Source organism: Alosa alosa, chromosome 13 (genome assembly GCF_017589495.1).
Source record: "Alosa alosa isolate M-15738 ecotype Scorff River chromosome 13, AALO_Geno_1.1, whole genome shotgun sequence".
Classification (NCBI taxonomy): domain Eukaryota; kingdom Metazoa; phylum Chordata; class Actinopteri; order Clupeiformes; family Clupeidae; genus Alosa; species Alosa alosa.
Genome location: NC_063201.1, coordinates 26617478 through 26635487, shown reverse-complemented (window position 1 = coordinate 26635487; position 18010 = coordinate 26617478). Strand labels below are relative to the sequence as shown.

The 18010-nt window shown below is 45.6% G+C and overlaps 2 protein-coding genes across 5 annotated transcripts in view; one reads left to right on the top strand and one right to left on the bottom strand.

Annotated features, from left to right (window-relative positions):
- Positions 1 to 1767: 1767 nt before the first annotated feature.
- On the top strand, positions 1768 to 3649 carry LOC125306196 (vitelline membrane outer layer protein 1-like). The gene is made up of 4 exons (XM_048261411.1): positions 1768 to 2022; positions 2305 to 2417; positions 2735 to 3058; positions 3519 to 3649. Exons 1-3 carry the CDS (start codon positions 1804 to 1806, stop codon positions 3045 to 3047), a joined length of 645 nt encoding a protein of 214 aa, XP_048117368.1. The 5' UTR covers positions 1768 to 1803; the 3' UTR covers positions 3048 to 3058; positions 3519 to 3649.
- A 1843-nt stretch (positions 3650 to 5492) lies between these two features.
- The window catches only part of LOC125305800 (raftlin-like), a 66987-nt gene continuing 54469 nt past the window's right edge, over positions 5493 to 18010 (bottom strand). For 3 of the 4 annotated variants that reach the window (XM_048260769.1, XM_048260768.1, XM_048260771.1), the window contains 3 exons: positions 15356 to 15459; positions 10442 to 10517; positions 5493 to 9490 (listed from right to left, as the gene is read on the bottom strand). In XM_048260769.1, the coding sequence (XP_048116726.1) occupies positions 8795 to 9490; positions 10442 to 10517; positions 15356 to 15459 (876 nt within the window). In that variant the 3' untranslated portion in view covers positions 5493 to 8794. The remainder of the gene's footprint in view (positions 9491 to 10441; positions 10518 to 15355; positions 15460 to 18010) is intronic. The other variant, XM_048260770.1, reaches the window with a different exon arrangement.

The following is an 18010-nucleotide window of genomic DNA, read 5'->3' as shown; positions in this document are numbered from 1 at the left end:
TCGATCACAATCTGCACTGGTTATATTTCAGGAAGACACACTCGATTTATATTTAAGATGTATTTGCCATCTGCTTACAATGAAATAACCAATGATGACACATGAGGAGGAAGTGAGGAAACGCAATCAGGAAAAACTATTTAGTTAAACCACAAACTAATAAATGAGGCTACACACAGCAGAAATGTCTTGGTCTATTTTTTCCCTCGTCCCTGACTGAGGGGAAGAGGGTCATCGTGCCACACGAGTGTGTGTGTGTGAGTGAGTGTGTGTGTGTGTGTCCGTCCACTGTATCCGGATCTGGACTCCAATCCAGCACGTCATGTAGGGAGATGGAAATGTGGACCAGTAGGCCTACCTTTTTAGGTTGTGTGAGTGGACGGACACACACACACACACTAAAAAGGTAGGCCTACTGGTCCACATTTCCATCTCCCTACATGATGTGCTGGATTGGAGTCCAGATCCGGATACAGGAATTCTTTTTACGTTTTTCACTGAGCAGTTATAAGGGAAAAAGTCTTATTCTCACGGTGTATTCAATGTTTCTTGGTCATTCTGTGTCAAATCAGACAAAATCCAGGAAAATGGTTGCAGCACCGACTCCGATTTTCCTCTGAGTTTGTCTACACAATATTTAGGTTTCATAACTAAAACCTGTAGAAGATTCTTGTTCAATTGTATTATTTTTATAGTCTTTTTTGCCCTTGACTGTTTACTCTCTAAAAGGCCTTATCTTGGAGGCCATGTTTGTACATTCATATTTTAAAAAGTGTTATTCCTAGCCTGACAAACTTTGTAGAATGGAAACATTACTGGAATTTCATGATTCTTTTTGTAATATGAGAAGTAAAATATAGCCATTCCATTCGATTCAAGTATCAATCAGAGTTAATGCAGAGTTAAAGGAGCAAAATGCTATACTGTGTTTCACCTTAGGGGGCGCTAAAATCCATTGTTTATTGTTAATGTTCATTTTGGTATTCCCAAAACACCTGCATTTACTACAACATGCATTTATTGTCTGAATGGGACTTGGTACAATATTGGTACTTAAATATCCACACTAATATATCCACACACTAAATATCCATATACTTAGCATTTAACATACCATTTCAGTTGCATGAAAATTACACAAAAATACAAACACGTCTTGTTTTATCCTTATAATTGTGGTCATTTGTTGTGGAGACTTCAAATTGTGGGAAAACATTAATAAACTGATATATTTAAAGAGGAAATAGTGATACCAAATGAAAAAAAAAAACTTTTTGAATACCCTCAATGTCACACTTAATGCACATTTTTCCGAAATCTAGGGCCCTTTCGAAAGTCAAGAGACATTTAGTTCAGACTTGAAATTGTTTACTAATGTTTATTATGAGTTTGTCTTCCACCGTAGAACATTTGGGGAGGCTAGGGAAAGTATTTGTCAAGATATTATTGCCCAAACATGTGTTTTTCAAGCTGTAAAAATGAAAGAATTTCAGGGTCTGAAAAAAATATGAAGACAGAAGATTTACAAAGAAATATTTCACAGCCCTTGGTTTTAGGACCCATTGATGATATAGACAAGGTATGAACAAAATCTGAGGTGGTACAGCAACAACCTTATCTGATTTGACACGGAACGACCCTATAGTGATATCACAACAGGTGCTTCTTCCCATGGATGTTGACCTTGTGGTAAATGATTAACACCACGGAAAAGCCCAATATATCTTGACTGACCAGTGCCAAGAGGGTCAACATTTGCCAGGTGCCTCTTCTCGTGTAGCCAAACCTGAGTGTTGAGCTGTCATGGCATCTTTTCTGACGAGTGGATTCTGTCTACTGGCCGTGCTGGTCCTTGGACAGTGTGCCCAGGTGAAGAAGCCATTTGTGTCATGCGCGGGTGTGATGTACAACAGCAGATCCTACACCTCCATGATCACGGTCAAAAATGGGGAAAAGTTTGGCAACTGGACATGGCCTGAGATGTGTCCCCCAGATTACTTTGCCGTTGGATTCAGTTTGAGGGTAACTGAGACTTTTTCACACAAACACACACACACCTCGCTGTCTTTTCTCTGTCTAACAAGCTCACACAGGGCTCATCAAAGGCGTGTAAATAAGAAAGGCTCAACTAGATGAGGTCATTTGAGCCCCTTTAGTCTACTCCTCTCACTGTTGCTTCATGAATATGACGCAATTGTCAGGCTTCATACCATACCATACAGAAGACTAGTAATTATGCCATTGTCAAAAGATGTGAAATGCTTTAGTTAACTAACGCATGATCATTTCCGTGTCTGGTCTCAGGTGGAATCTAAACAGTTTGCAGCGGACGACACTGCTCTGAATGGAATCCGTCTCATCTGCACTAAAAATAGTGACAGAAACTCTATCTACTCAGTGGAGTCCCACACTGGATAGTAAGACTACCTCCACAACGTCTTATTAGATTTGTTTATTATGTTAGTGAGGGCCTACATTTTTTTACGAAATGCCAACTGGTCGTTGTTATCCGTGGTAGGGTATACTGACTGAATTAGGTTAGAAACTAGATACTCCCAGAGGATAGTCTACATCAGAGCTTCACACCTTTTGCCGAGGAATTGGATATTCAGATTGATAGGCAGATATCATGAATGTGACAGGAAGTTTAAGGAGGCTGATATGGCCTGCAATCTTACAATATGCCTTCCAACCATGAACTTTCCCCTATGGCGTGTGTTTTGTGTGTCTGTAGCTATGGTGACTGGACCACAACACAGTACTGCCCCACCGGCCACCTGGTGTCCTTCCAGCTGCGCGTGGAGCCCCACAAGGGCATCTTTGGGGACGACACGGCCGCCAACAACATCCGCTTCCGCTGCAGCAGCAACCCCACGCTGGAGGGCCACGGCAGGGACTGGGGCGAGTACGGCCACTGGAGCGACACGTGCGTCGACGGGGGCATCTGCGGCATCGAGACCAAGATGGAGGAGCACCAGGGCGGCCTGGACGACTCAACACTCAACGACGTCCGTTTCCACTGCTGTAAAAGCACAGCTCAGGCTTAGCCCAAAGACAGGTAAGGCCCTCCTACCCAACTGCTCATATTCACTCACGGATAGTGGACACATTTAGCAGAACTGTTATGAAGTTCTTTGAATAGTGGACACATATTTGGGCTATTTAGCAGAACTGTTATGAAGTTCTTTGGATAGTGGACACATATTTGGGCAATTTAGCAGAACTGTTATGAAGTTCTTTGGATAGTGGACACATATTTGGGCTATTTAGTATGAAGTTTTTTTTTTACTTTGATGGTTAGTGGTGAGGTCAAAGAATACCTTGACCTTGAAAAAACTTAGCCATCGAACCCCAAATGTTTTGTGAACCATACAATATGCCTTTCGTGATTTGTAAGCATGGCACTCATTATATACATCATGTTTTGAACTATGAACTATGAAGCCTGTGGAAAAAACAGGTATTCACTGTGGAGGCTTACATGATTTGCTTTCTCTCATATTGTTTTGTGATTTCAGACCTGGCTGATCCAGATGTCTTCACATTTGTTGGCAGTTTGTTAAAACCACAGGATGTTCATGGAGAAGACAGAAGGAAATGAAAAATTCACAAATAAATTCAACATGCAACTATCCGCTTGAAAATCTCAGTGGAACTTCAAAGCTTCCTTTTCATGCTTTTTAAAAGGGGCAAACACATAATTCAGCCTAAAGGAAAACGTAGAATCTTGAATATATTCATCGCGCATTATCAGGGGGCCTATAATATGCAGCGTTAAAACATTCCTGAGCACAGATGCATGCTGATGCAGGCATCCCCCACACAATACACCCCTTAAAAAGCTTAATTAGGAAATAAGATAGAGGTAATTAATTAATTTAAAGTTTAAGGCCTGACAACAGTAGATAAGTAGGCATATGGGAAACAGAGGTAATTGTGTTAATTAATTGGAGAGAGGATAATCTGTAAAAGGGCTTTATGTAGAGAGGGAGAGACAAAATGGATTTCCTGGCGGCACGGGTTCCTGCCCGAAATGGTTTTCACAAGAGTTTCAGGAAATCAAAGCGGGTTGGAATGGAAGCTGCACAGAGAGGCCTAGGCCTGAATTCACTAGGATCAGTTCAAAGTGGCCCAGGGCTGAGTAATGCCTCTCATGGGCTCTTAATGTGAGATCACAGCCTGACGAGGATCCTGTGCAAAATGAACAGAGCAAAGTCAATATTTTAAAGTTTGCACTCTCCTAATGTGGGGAGGGGGATCTCCCCAGCCTATTCTAATTCTGTTATAAAAGCCAAATGGGGCTTTCAAAGATTCATGACCGTCAGGAGAGCAATGCTTCCTGTTAGCCCTGTTAGCCTCTGATTAACGTCCACTGTCATCTGGGGATATCCACTAGATGGCAGTATTGCTGTTCAAATGTGTGGCATGGCATGTGTTGAGATGGTGTAAACATAGTTGAATATAATATAAGCTTTGTAGGAAGCCAGACTAGAAAGAGGAACGGTTCCCCAGCATAGGAACAGAGAGCATGCATGAACAACATGTGTGTCCACCACAGGTGTGAATGGGCTCTATATAAAAACAACCCATTAACCTTTCTTTCATGCCATTTCTGCTTGTCTGTGAAATACTGCACCTGGAGATCTTGTGTTTTAAGTACCATTACAGCAATCCACACAATCAAGTCAGAGAACGCTCATCTGTCCACTCATCAGAGGCTAACTGCAAAAAGACCTGCTAACTGCAAAAAAAGGGGTAGTTGGAGTGTCATTTAGTGGTCAGCTGTAAATGGACAACTAATTGACAAGGTGTTTTCTGAGCGGCCAAGCGTCTTCCAGCTCACGGTCAAGATCTCCATGTACCCCAGAGAGATTGCCATAGAAACCGTCTGTAACACACAGTCCTTGACGATGTTCAGAGGCCCTTAAGGATGCCATTTTAAGAGGGCCACAAGACCCTTGCTCTCTCCAAGCACTTAGTGCACTCAGGGGAATAAGCAAAAGATAGCAAAAGACAGCAACTGTGTGTGTTGTGTGTCTAACCTATGTTTGTGTTGATGTATGGTATCTGTGTGTGTTTGTGTGTCAATATCTCCTCTAAAAAACAACTCTGTGTCTACACCAAGTCTGGAGCTAATCCTTCCAATCAATTATTCAAATAAATTATGCATAGTTCTTCCATTATTAAAACCTAGATTATACTATTATATAATACAGTTATAATACAACACAGTTTTGTGGTTTGGTTTTGCATTTGGAAAAGTCTCACTGAGAGACTATTACCTTCTCATAGATTAAATATGATGTAAGACCGTGACACACATTGTTAACGCTCACAGTTCATGTCCCATGTACCATGTAGATTTTTGTCCAGCCAGTTCAAATGATATGCTGACTTGATGGAAGCGAGTCAAAGATTTGGTCTATAAATGAAGAATTGAGAAGAGCGAGAATATTATATTTATGCCAGAAAATAAGAAACACAAATGCAAATCAAATATAAACCATATTTATAATATACAAATTGTACAGATGCCATACACAATATGTCACTTACAAACAAATGGTTATGCTTTACAATGGCGGCACAGCTATTGCTGACAATTAGAGAAGCAACCTTCAAAATGGAGGATGTCAAAATGAACACAAGCCAGAGAGAACCCACTTCAGCTAAACCATTAAACACTTATGACATTCCACTGTCATCCTCGATCAGTTAAATCCATTGTACAACAATAAGGAAAGACAGAAAGAAAAAAAGAAACACAGGAAATGGAGTCTGAAGGACATTATTAACCGTTCATTATTAACAAGAACAATTTCACTGCGATTGTTGGAGACTGCTGCTGCTGCTGCTCCAAGACAGGAACATAATGAAGAAAGCGGAAATAGCATGTTGTCTTTGTACATGAGTGGATAGAATGTTCCAGACAATGCTTGTGGGAGATATGCATTAGTCACAGGTTACTCCTGCCGTTACCGAGGGCAACACAAACATGGTTCTGCATCATTTAGCTGATGAAGTGCTAGATCCTGCTCCACATTCCCCTCCACGTATCTGCGTTTGATTTCCTCAGGAGAACGGCCCACTCACTCTTCCCCTCTCTCGGCTACCATCATCATTTAGTTTGCCATCAGCGACCACCGGAGGAAATCTACAGACCCAGCTGACCCCCCGTGACACACACACACACACACACACACACACACACATTTGCCTTGACACTGATCATTTGTCAGGCAAAGTGCAATGCAGATGAATATTCATCATTAGTCATTCACAACAGAATCCACCCATTCCCCTCCCGTGGTTAAAAGCATTCAGGTGAGCTGAGTGCACAGCCCTCTCTTTTTCAGTATTTCTCTTACTGCACTACATACAGTGGCACTGGCATCACCGAGGCGTTTTTAATCCCCCCCTCCCCGCTCCACAACAAAAACACAACACACTGTCTAGAGGAGCCTGGTTTTGCGGCACGACAGCACAAGACCACACAGTTCACCAAGCGGAGCAGAGACAACTAAACAAGAGACATGTCAGGAAGATGAACCAGGCTCAGACGTGGATTAGCCAGGCCGACTGAAGCGGCGCGGGCGGAGACGGCTACATAAAAGGAAATTAATATCCAACTGGAGACAAACAAATCAGGTTTAACACGCCCCTCTCCACAACGAGGAGGCAGAGCAGTGGTGGAGCATGAGCGGACTTCAAAGCACTGTCAGCTTCAACTTGGACAAAAAGACGACGCGGGGAGAAGTCTTTATTAGCACTCGCGGCAACCTACACCGGAATGCGTGTGAGGAATCTCAGCTAAAAAAAAAACAGATAGAACAACGAAGAGAAAATGATAGGAGCATATATACTGTATATGTATATATATATATATATATATATATATATTTACCCACACAGGACACAGGGATCGATTGGAGCTCTATCAGCCCTCAAACCGTACTGCATGTAATTGACATCCTTTGAGCCTTGAGCGGCAGTCATGGGAGTCAGGTAATGGAAAAGCCATTTAGAGTTGAGCTTGACCCGCTCGGGCCATTACAGCAGATCCCATACCTCCGATCCGCCCCCACCTGCCCACGCCGAGCGGGGGCTGGAGGTCACGCGGCTATCAGTGACCTTTGAGGGCGGGGGGGTGCAGTGAGGTGAAAAAGCCCCTTGTCCCCTGTGCCCCTAAATCCATACGCATGCGGCAGCCCACGCTGGTGGCACGATGATGTCATATCACACCTTTTTTTTTAACGGCGTGTCGGCAGAAAATCTCCGCTCAGCAGTTTGCGAGAGCGGACAAACACTTCTAGTTTGACATCAGCACTCTTTGAAACATATGCTGCAGCTGGATATTTTGACTGTGTGAGACGAGTGATTTACACAGCATTGCACCGTATTTATGAAGAAAATACAGCGAAACCCTGAAGTCTTGAGGGGGAGAAAAAAAAGGATCTCAGTCAGACTCCTGTGAGTCATGTTGCCTTGATCTTTGCCTGTGGACAAATGTGAAGCTTTGAGGTATAATAAGACCAATTATAATGTACCAAAACCAACTATAGTCATCAAGGAAATCTACTTGTACTTAAGTAAGTCTCCAAATCATGGCCACAAGATGCGAGTAACTGGCGTTGCTGGCCCTAAAAGCTTTTTGAAGGAAAATAGGTTACGTCTAATCCCCATTAGCCAGCTAACAGGTCATATCAAACTACAGAATATGATCACATATATAACACTGGAAATTGATAGAACATTTTTTTTCTAACAAAAACATCTCAGCAAACCCCAACTGTTGACCGATTTCCTGTTCATGAAAAAATTAAACTGCAGCAGACCACAGTTTTCTTAATGTTTTCATCAGTGCTGATTTTGATGTGATGAAAAAACCACACTCAGAATGTATGAAGAAGCGTGAGCTTTTTGAACACAGATGGCAGTAACTGCAGATGTCTGATTCTGCAAAAATAGATCCTAGCACTTTTCTTTTTCTTCATAATATTTCTACTCTCCTAGGAAGAGAAATAAAATTCTTCATATTAACACTTCACCAAGCAAATTGGCTTAAATGCACAAATGCACTGGATATACATTCCATGTATAGCATACACTTGAGATATACAGTATGTGCTTGTAAAAGTGACATTCCTCCATTTCATCATCGAGTCAGTTTATCAACAAATGTAAACAACAAAAAAAGACCAATTTTTCCAAAGATGTATTCCATCTGGTTCACAATGGATTGCCTTTCGCAACAGTAGCCATTTCCTTCGCTGTGTGCTTTCTTCCTGCATACCCTCTTGATGAAGCAATTTCAACAGCAATACTGTACAATGGGGCACAGGAAGGAGGAATTTGTGAGTCAGTGAGTCTATCTCATTAGTCTCAGGCCCCCCTTTGGCCACACACCATGTGTTTTTAATATCCAATGGTTGTGATAACAGCCCTCCCCCCAACCTCTTCTATCAGCTTGTATACAGAGTTCCTCCTCAGCAGATGTAAGTGAGGGTGGCAGCGAGGTGAAAGCAAGTCAGTGTGTAAACGGGAGGGCTAATTTGAGGCAGGCACCGCCATGGACGACTATTTGGCGGCAGCAGTCTAAGTGTTTAGGGGGGCGGGGGGGCACAAAGCAGGACAAAGCAGCAGAAGGTCCCACTGGCTGTATAAGGCTCGTCCAGTGGGACGAAGCTGAGAAGGACCAGAGAGCAGCTAGCCCTTTCTGGGAGCAGGGAGAGAGGGAGAGGGTCGGTTTGGCCAGTGTCGGTGCAGTTGATGTCTGGACGGGTGGAGGAAATCTCTACTCCTTCACCTCCACCTCCATTTTGTCCTCCTCGTCTGGCCCCTCCCCAATACTCCCATTGGTCAATGTCTCTCCTCCCGGTTGCCCGGCGACCTCTTCCGCTTTGTCCGGGTCAGACTCGGCCTTGTTGACCTGGGTGCTCAGATCGCTTTCCTGCTCTTCTTCTGGGTCTTGTCCTCCCTCCTCTTTCGTCTCCTCCTTATCTCCCTCATTCCTGACCTCTCCCTCTCCTTCGCCCTCATCCTCTGCTTCTCCTCTGTTCTCACCCTCTCTCTCTGTCTCTCCGTTCATCTCTGGCTCAGTGCTTGCCCTGCTGTCGTTCCTTTCGCCGACCTCCTTCTCACCACCTTCCTCGGCCTCCTCTTTCCTTTCCACCTCTCCTCCTCTCTCCTCCTCTCCCTCAGCCGCTCTCTCTACCTCTCCCTCAACCGTCTCTATCCCTCCCTCTGCCTCTGCCTTGCTCGGTTTCATCTTGTCGTCTAACTCAGGTTCTGTGCTCCCTCTTTTCTCTTCGCTCGCTCCCTTGCTCTCCTCCTCTTTGGCCACCTTCTCCACGCCGTCGGAGATCCTCCGGTCGTCCAGCTCCCTCTCCGCAGTTGCCAGGGGTGCGGTGTTCTCCTTCTTCTTCTTGCCCTTGGGTGCGTCTTTGATGAAGTTCTTGTTGGACTTGTTCCGCGTCTTGAAGATGAGCTTCTGAAACACAGGATGTTTACATGAGGACTTGCTCAGAATAGATACGTGCCCTGATATTTGAAGAGGCACAAGAAAATTAACACGGCTAAATGAAAGCAGGGGGGAAGGAAGGAATGTTTGTGACCAGAAAGGAGCATGCTGAGGTGGAGGAAATTCCAAGGGATAAGACAGCTTTTCCTCTAGGCTACTCAGGAGATGCCATTAGGAAAAAAAAACAAGCAATGGAAAAAGTCATAAAACTCGACTAATTCTTTAACATAACAATGCAAATAGCTACCGGTATGCACTGTACTTAGCAAAACAGAGTACATTGAGCCTTGAGAATATTCAACATTCCCATTCTACCGCAGTTTTGGTAGTAATGTATTGCAGCAAAACAGAGTACATTGCGCTTTAAGAATATTCAACATTCCCATTCTACCGCAGTTTTGGAAGTAATGCATTGCAGCTTTAAAACCTCATTCCAGGCCTCATTCTCAAGTATATGGAGGCTTTCTCATTTCAGCCAGTCATTTCCATTCTGGGGGTTGGAAATAGAGCTATTCTCTATGGGGGTCAGAGGCCAAGAGTGGAAGAGAGTGGTTCCAGGCTCACTCACAGATGAGAGACAGGTGGCTGTGTTTAGCGCCTAAGCAGCTGAGGGGAACACTGCCACTGTTGTGTGCACGGCCAAAAAGAGGCTGACTTGCGGCGCGGCTAGCAGCTAAGGGTTTGAGTGAAGCTTAGCTTAGTGTGTTTATCTCAGATAACATTCAACATCCCCAGGCCAACGGCAGGGTGCCTTGCACACAGAGAACCACTCCCCCGTTGGGCAAAAGAGCTATTAGCTGGGTTACATTAGAGAGAGAGAGAGGAAGAGCGAGAGAGAGAGGGAGGGAGAGAGATGACAGAATTAATCAGAGATAAGAGAGGAAGTGTGAGTGGTCGGTATGACACACAAGGGTCACCTACCTTAGATTCTCTCTTCTTGCGTGGCAGGACGGGCCTCTGGAGAAAGACGATCTGCTTGGTGCACAGACTCCCATCACTGGCAGACAGATGGGAGAGATAAGAGCCATAAGAACCAGCGCGGGAGGCACAGGACAGATCAAAACAAGGGAGGCTGAGCTCAGTATGAACCACTCAGGAGTGTTATGCTGCGCTCCTATTCGCTTGTTGAGTCCGACGTCACAGGCCCCAACAGCTTTTTGGGCAAAAAACGTTTACTAGCGCAGCCAGACAGTTTTTGCAACTTGTAAACCTTGTCACCATCACCTACATTTTATTGAGGGTAAAACAAAACCGGTTAACTTTAACAGAGCAATTACTATAGCTGTGCAGCCAGATGATACAATCAACATGCAGGCTTCCGCAAAAAATAGGATTTTATTAGGTTAGGTCCAATTTTCTTAAAGGCTACACTGAATAGCGGAAAATAATAGTTTATTTTACTGTCTATGGAGAAAACCGAGCGGCTCTGAAAGCCGCTGGACCTGGAAAAAGATTTATTAGCCTATTATTGCATCATCACTTAATTACCGAATAGCGTGAGACCTATGTGTGCATCATGGTGTCAACCCCACCAAGCTCAGAGACACCTGGACTCCTTTGCATTCCTCTCTATGTGGTCTCATGGCTATACAACAGTTCCACAAGGAGATCCTAAATATAGGTCAATAATGAACATCCCTAAAGACCCTTGCTCAAGGTTTGGGTTTGATTGGGCTTTTTTTTCTTCTCCAGATGCCCTATTGCCCACTAGGGGGAGCAGTTAATTGGCCAAGCGTGGGCATGTGTGTGGACTTCAGACAGCAGGCTTCATGCCGGACACCTTCTGGGCACAACACCCCCGCGGCCCGCCCACCGCCCCGCTCAGGATGGGCAAACCATCAGCTGATTCTGGAACAGAGCCACCTGTCTGTGTCCTGATGGCTGTGAAAGGGCCAGGCCTGATCCCGGGTCAGTAGCAAGTCTGGGCTGGGGGAAGGAAACGTGTCCGGCTTGTCGCTGCATACAGCGGCCCTCATTATGTTCCATCTCACTGGCTGCAGTCCATATCCCACCGTGCCATCATGGGAGCGGACGTAAGAATTGGCCGTTCTAGCTCAGCGCTCCACACAGTAAACTGGTGGATGTGTGTGTGTGTGTGTGTGTGTGTGTGTGTGTGTGTGTGTGTGTGTGTGTGTGGTGCACCCACAGGGAGACAAACAAATATCAGCCATGTTGGGATTTGTACAATAAATGGACAGCCATACATGACTCCCCTTTCTTTCTTTCTTTCTTTCGTTCTCTCTCTCACTCTCTCGCCTCCCTCTGTCCCTCCTGCATTCCTCTCTATCGGCCTCAGTAAACACACGGCTGGGAACCAGGACACAAAGATAAACGCAGAATATGAACAACAAACAGCTGTAGCGTGTGGCGTATTCTCTCCCTCTGGTTCCTCTAGCCTTTGCTTGTTTGTAGCACTGCAGTGCTTTTACGTCTCCCAGGATTCTTAAGACCTTTCTCTCCATTTTAGGAGAGAGGAAGAGGAGGAAGAAGAAGACGAAGAAAAGAGAAAAACACGGGCAAAATCCAAACATGTCAAAGTTGTGTTCAAAAGTTGATAATCCCTGCTGATGTTCCAAATGAAGAATCCTAATAATCCTCATAGGAAATGCAGCTCAATTCAACAAACATGCTTCCTCTCTCTCTCCACCCACCATCCCCTCTCTCTCTTTCTTTTCATTCTCTCTCTTTCCCCCTCTCTCTCTCTTTCTCTCTCCATCCATCCCTGATCCCATAGTGGAGATACCCTGGCAGGATGGAGTCTGTAACAAACTGCCTCATGCTAATCTCCATCCCCACACGGAGCAACAAAATGTGAGAGGCTCACGACAAATCTCAGCTGACATCATAGAGACTGCTTGATTTCCAACAGAAGCTTACAACGCGGCCCAAATATCAACCATCCTCCTCTTTTTCTCATCCCTCTCTCCCTCTCTCTCTTTCTCTCTCCATTGCTCCTTCTTGCCATCAGCCAATCCTCTCAATTCCCCAACCTACTTTATGCCTTTCAGAACACAGCCCTGGATATTTAGCGGAGGATTGCCTCCAAAATGAAAAAGAGATTGAGAGAAAGAAAAAGAGAGAGAGAGAAAGAGAGAGAGAGAGAGAGAAGAGAGAGAGAGAAAACCTGAGTCTTCAAAAAGCGAGTTAGTAAAAGGAATGAAGAAGCTCTATTAAAGTTTAAAGAGCGGAAGCGCTGGTTAAACTAAAACGGCCTCTTCAGCACTCTTTACAGGATATAATCCACAGCCTGTCCTGTCAACCCTCCACAGTGATCGAGAGAGACATACACCTGCACACACCTGCCATGGCCAGCTTATGGTACTGTACCACTGTATCCGATTAGAGGAAAATAACTGGATATTATGTAGTCATGAGGTGCAAATGTATGTATATTTGATATGTATGTATGTATATTTTATGTTCGTGGGTACATATTAGCATTTGTAAGAGAAGCATGAAGCATCTTTAAGGGAAATAAAATGATCAAATACAGTCCTACTGTGTGGGACTGAATCCTGGCTCCATACAGTGACTCCAGATGTAAATGTGGAGCCATTTCTGGGACAGCAGTTTGATTAATTACCCATATAGCCTGTGGTCGCGTGGCATTTTATGTCAGATCAAAATAGACCTGTAATTAATCAACAACGCTCCGAAACCATCACTCACTTGACGTGGCGAGGGGGCAGCCAGAGGGAGGGAGGGAGGGAGGGGAGGCAGTGTGTGCGGTGGGGGATATGGGGATGGTGGTGTGGGAGGGTGCGGTGGGGGATATGGGGGTGGTGGTGTGGGAGGGTGCGGTGGGGGGAGATAGTCGGGCTAGGCAGAGGCTGCCAGGCAACATCTTAAGATCATCTGAGGAGCCATTGCCCTGCTTCCGGAAGCCATCTATTAGTCTGTGACAGCGGCCCCAGCGCTGTGCGGTGATAGCAGCCATCCCAGATCATCCATCCATCCCTGCCTGCCTCCCTGCAGGTCCAAACACCTGCGCTCTGGTCCTCTCCAGTCCCACCCCAGGACATGACCTGCTCAAGGGACCAACTCATACCCAGAGTTCAACCTCTACATGTGCGGCCAAAGTCTCCTGCTGTTAAAAGGCACGCTGCCTTCCAGTTCCTCATTAAATACGACTGTGTCAGGGGTGCCCTAATTGCTCCATTCTTTTTTGGCCTGCCTCGTTAGTCCTAAACGTATGTCGGCCACTGTGTATTTCTGTTTTTAAGGGTTAACTGCAGTTCATTATCTGACCACAGTTTTACATGGTACAATAGGGGGGGCGCTGTGGAGCTTCTGTCAGCAGAGATCAACAGACCCGTGGCATGAGTGAGGAGCCCGGGGTCACCACGGAGTGCTGTCTGAGCCAATGGCCAAAAAATGATACATTTCAATTTAATGTAAAGTGACATAACATGAATGCTTATGTTTGGCCCGTGGTCCTCCACCCAGATTAATTTTTCGCTCTTTGTGGGGTAGAATGTGGGCACCGCTGAGCTATATGCTCTATGCACCATGGCTACCTAGTCAACCTACCTCAAATCTGACTCATCTCACTTTAACAGTCAGATGCTCACCGAGGGTTGACCCAGGTGAATTACACATCTGGACAAGCCACACAGTGGTCCCTACACTGCAGCAGGAGAGCTAGATGTCTAGAGGCAAGACTGGGTGCTGCTGCTGCTCTTCCACTGCTGTGCTAGGCCTGCATTCTCCTTGTGAACACAGCCTGGCCCACACATTCAGCACAGAGAGCTCATGTGATATCAGAATACCTCCACATCAGAGTCATCGCAAGGCTTGATGGTGTTTTATGCCCCCAACATCTTCTTCCAGGCAGCGCTGCCACCATCGACTTAAAGGCACCTTATCCTAAACCTAACCCTAACCCTAACCCTTTCCTTAATCCATGCCTAATCATAGCGCCTTCCAGGCAGCGCTGCCTTGAAGACAACGTTGGGGGCATAAAACACCAAGAAGTCATCGCAAGGCAATGCCATACGCCATAAGACTGGGTGCTGCTGCTCGGTCTAATGCTGTTGTGATGGACAGCCTTGAGATGGGAGAGCAGGCCAAAGGGGAGGGGCCATCTTCTGACAAGACAGGCATGTAAAGGGTTGTAGACATGAGGGTTGATATCATATTGAAAAATGTCAACTTCAATTCTATTTGTCCTCTCAGACGAATTGGCTTTCCGAAACATTCTAAGTGAATTGTGGTTATCTTGTTAAGGAGTTCAAAAGCACAGTTCACACTAAATCAAATGAGCACATGAAATTAATTTTCTACTCACAATTCATCAGTTGACCAGCAGAAGTTGGCAGAAATGTTGTTTTTCCAGACATATGACATCATTAGCTTTGAGAAAGTCAGCACGCAATCAATGTTTTCTGATTGAGGCTGAGCTATTCTTATAACCCCAGAAACCTCACTACGTGGTCAGGGGGATTCCCCGAACCTTCTGGTGGCCATGATACTCTGTCACCTTGTTAATACAGATGTGTTATTGTGTGCTCCACAGGAAGAGTTTGGACGCAAAACTCTCTAAATCCGTCTGACCACTTTTCTTTTAAATGAGCATTTTTTTTATCAGGCTCCTTTAGGTTTTTGCCTACAAATCGACATTTCAGACCAGGAAGAGAGTGGCATTCAGCGGGTTTTGAAGCTAAATTATTTGATCAATGTTTACTACTGTATGTGTGGAGAGCATACATCCTTATCTCATTTTAGACAGAGATGGCGTTTAGCGTTTAGCGTTTTGCATCTGAACTCTTCATATGTTTCCTATGCTATTTTGACATGGAATGGATCGATCTGTGTGTGTGTGTTCCGTTTGCCTACCTGTTGGTCTTGACGATGGGAGTGGGCAGGACGCAGGTCAGTCTCCATCCGTACAGAGCCAAAGACTGGAGCAGGGGGATGTAGTCTGTCTTTACCTGCACACCCTGCAAAACACGGCAAAACATCATGTTACACACACACACACATGCCCACACAAACACACACACACACACACATGCTCACACAAATACACACCCGCACACACACACACAGACACATACACACATCCGCACACACACACACACACACACACACAGACACATACACACACAGACGCACACACGCACACAGACACACACACACACACACACACATATACACATCCTTGCACAGACGCACATACACACAAAGAGGCCTTCTTCAAAGACTCCTCGATCCTACCCTTGTTTGGCATCGTTGGTATGAAGAATGAATGCGCTATGCAATAACAGATTAATCGGTTTGTTTTGGTGTCTTGGTGTGTGTGTGTGTGTGTGGTCAGTGTGACGATGGATGGTCCAGGGTGATCGTCGCCTGGTCTTTGAGCGAGGACTTCGATCACATCACAGTTAGATGACTGTTGAGCCTGGCAGGACCCAGAGGAGACCCAGAGGAGGAGGAGGAGACGCTGCAGGAAGTGGCTGTGGTTTCCCTCGGTGCACCTGCCCCCTCACGCCAACAAACCCATGTCGCGTGTCAACCGTTATCGCTATCGCATACACAGCCGCATGCACGCACACGCACACACACACACACACACACACATGCATGCACACACATACACACACGGAAGCTGAGTAGTTTAACTGTGTGCTAGAAGACAGAGTTACATAATGGGACACAAAGATGTTCATTCTCTCAAGACATAAGATGACCTATTTTTACACACACACACACACACACACACACACACACACACACACACATAAAGATAGAAACAAGTATGTTAATGTGCAAACAATGACACACACGCACACATACACACACAGACACACACACACACACACACACACACACACATAAAGATAGAAACAAGTATGTTAATGTGCAAACAATGAGACACACACACACACACACACCTACACACACTTGCGAAAACAGGAACGAGTCACAGGAACAAGAATATACCACAGACGGTTGGCTGCGACTCACTGTTGTGTGAGTGTGTGTGTGTGTGGGGGATTTTAACGGCCGAGGTTTATCACACGCTGCTGTGTGCAACTGTGACACGCTGAGACGGCGTCTGGCTGGAGTCTCAGCACTCTCCCCTTGTCTCCTCTCCTCTCCTCTCCCCTCCTTTCCTATCCTCTCGTCTCCTCTCCTCCTCTCCATTCCCCTCCTCTCTTCTCTCCTCTCATCTTCTCTCCTCTCATCTTCTCTCCTCTCATCTTCTTTCCTCTCCTCTCCTCTCCCTTCCCTTCCTCTTCTCTTCTCTTCTCTCGTCTCCTCTTCCCTCATCTTCTCTTCTCTCCGCTGGTGACTCGGTGACTCACAAGCGCCTGCTCTCCCCCGCACTTTAGCGCAGGGCTGGGGTCCGAAGAGGCCAGAGCCTGGCGGTGGACATTAGGATGGGGGGGGGGGGGGTGGCAAGTGTGACTCAGGAAAGAGTTCAAGGCCTCGTTAAAACGGCTCTGGTTATTTATGCTGGCCCCGGCTGGGCCGGTCGTCCCCACGGGAGAATGCAGAAACACACAGAGAGGTTTGTGTTGGCTCCCCGCCCGGGGCCCTCACTCTCCTAGCTCTCATGTCTCTCTCTTTCTCTCTCTCTCTTATATTTCTCTCTTATCTCTCTCTCTCTCACTCTTATGTTTCTCTCTCTCTCTTTCTCTCTCATGTCTCTCTCTCTCTCTCTCTCTCTCTCTTATATTTCTCTCTTATCTCTCTCTCTCTCTTCTTATGTGTGTTTTTTTTCTCTCTCTCTCCCCCTGTGCTCCTCTGAACAGATGACTTGAAAGCACTAGTAAATTGAGAAATAAGTTCTGGCGCACACACACACAATGGCGTTGCATTGCACGGTGTGTGGAAGCTGTGCAAGCTCAGTTCAGTGGCATTGGGTGAACCCCACTCGCCTGGTGTGTCCTCTAACTGACCCCCGGACTCGCACGTCCACCTCACCCTCCAAATGCACACTTAACGTTAGGAGGGGGAGGACTGTTCCTCATTGTTTTCTCATTGGGGCTGAACCATCCTTATCAATGCAACCGTCAAAAAGCACTTCACATTTTACACCTGTATGCAGTAGAAATGCAGAAGATAGGGTGGTGGGGGTGTTGTGTGTGTGCATGTTTGTGTAAGTGTGTGTGTGTGTGTGTATGTGTGTGTGTGTGTGTGTGGGGGGAGGGGGACTGGACACAGGACCTTCTATGGACAACCAACTTGGCATTAGAGCAAAGTATATTCATTAATTTCTTTTCCCCCATTAATACAAACAGGAGCATGCATAAGCTCTCCTAGATGGAAGCTACGTAACTCTATAACAAATCCTGGTCTAACACAACTCTGCCAGATCTACTCCACATCCATTCCATAGCAGAGTAGACTGCTATCTGGTGCGGTTTCACCATTTTATTCACCAGTGATATTTTCTTTGCAATTCCATTACATTTTTGCAGTGACCATTTTTTTGCTTTATCACCTCATATCTACAGTGCGGCTATGCCCTGCTAAACACCAAAC

Excerpts from the sequence above, each read along its gene's own strand:
- LOC125306196 (XM_048261411.1), top strand. The coding sequence starts at position 1,804 with ATGGCATCTTTTCTGACGAGTGGATTCTGTCTACTGGCCGTGCTGGTC. Across the intron at positions 2,023-2,304 it reads CCGTTGGATTCAGTTTGAGG|GTGGAATCTAAACAGTTTGC; the intron begins GTAACTGAGACT and ends GTCTGGTCTCAG. Across the intron at positions 2,418-2,734 it reads GTGGAGTCCCACACTGGATA|CTATGGTGACTGGACCACAA; the intron begins GTAAGACTACCT and ends GTGTGTCTGTAG.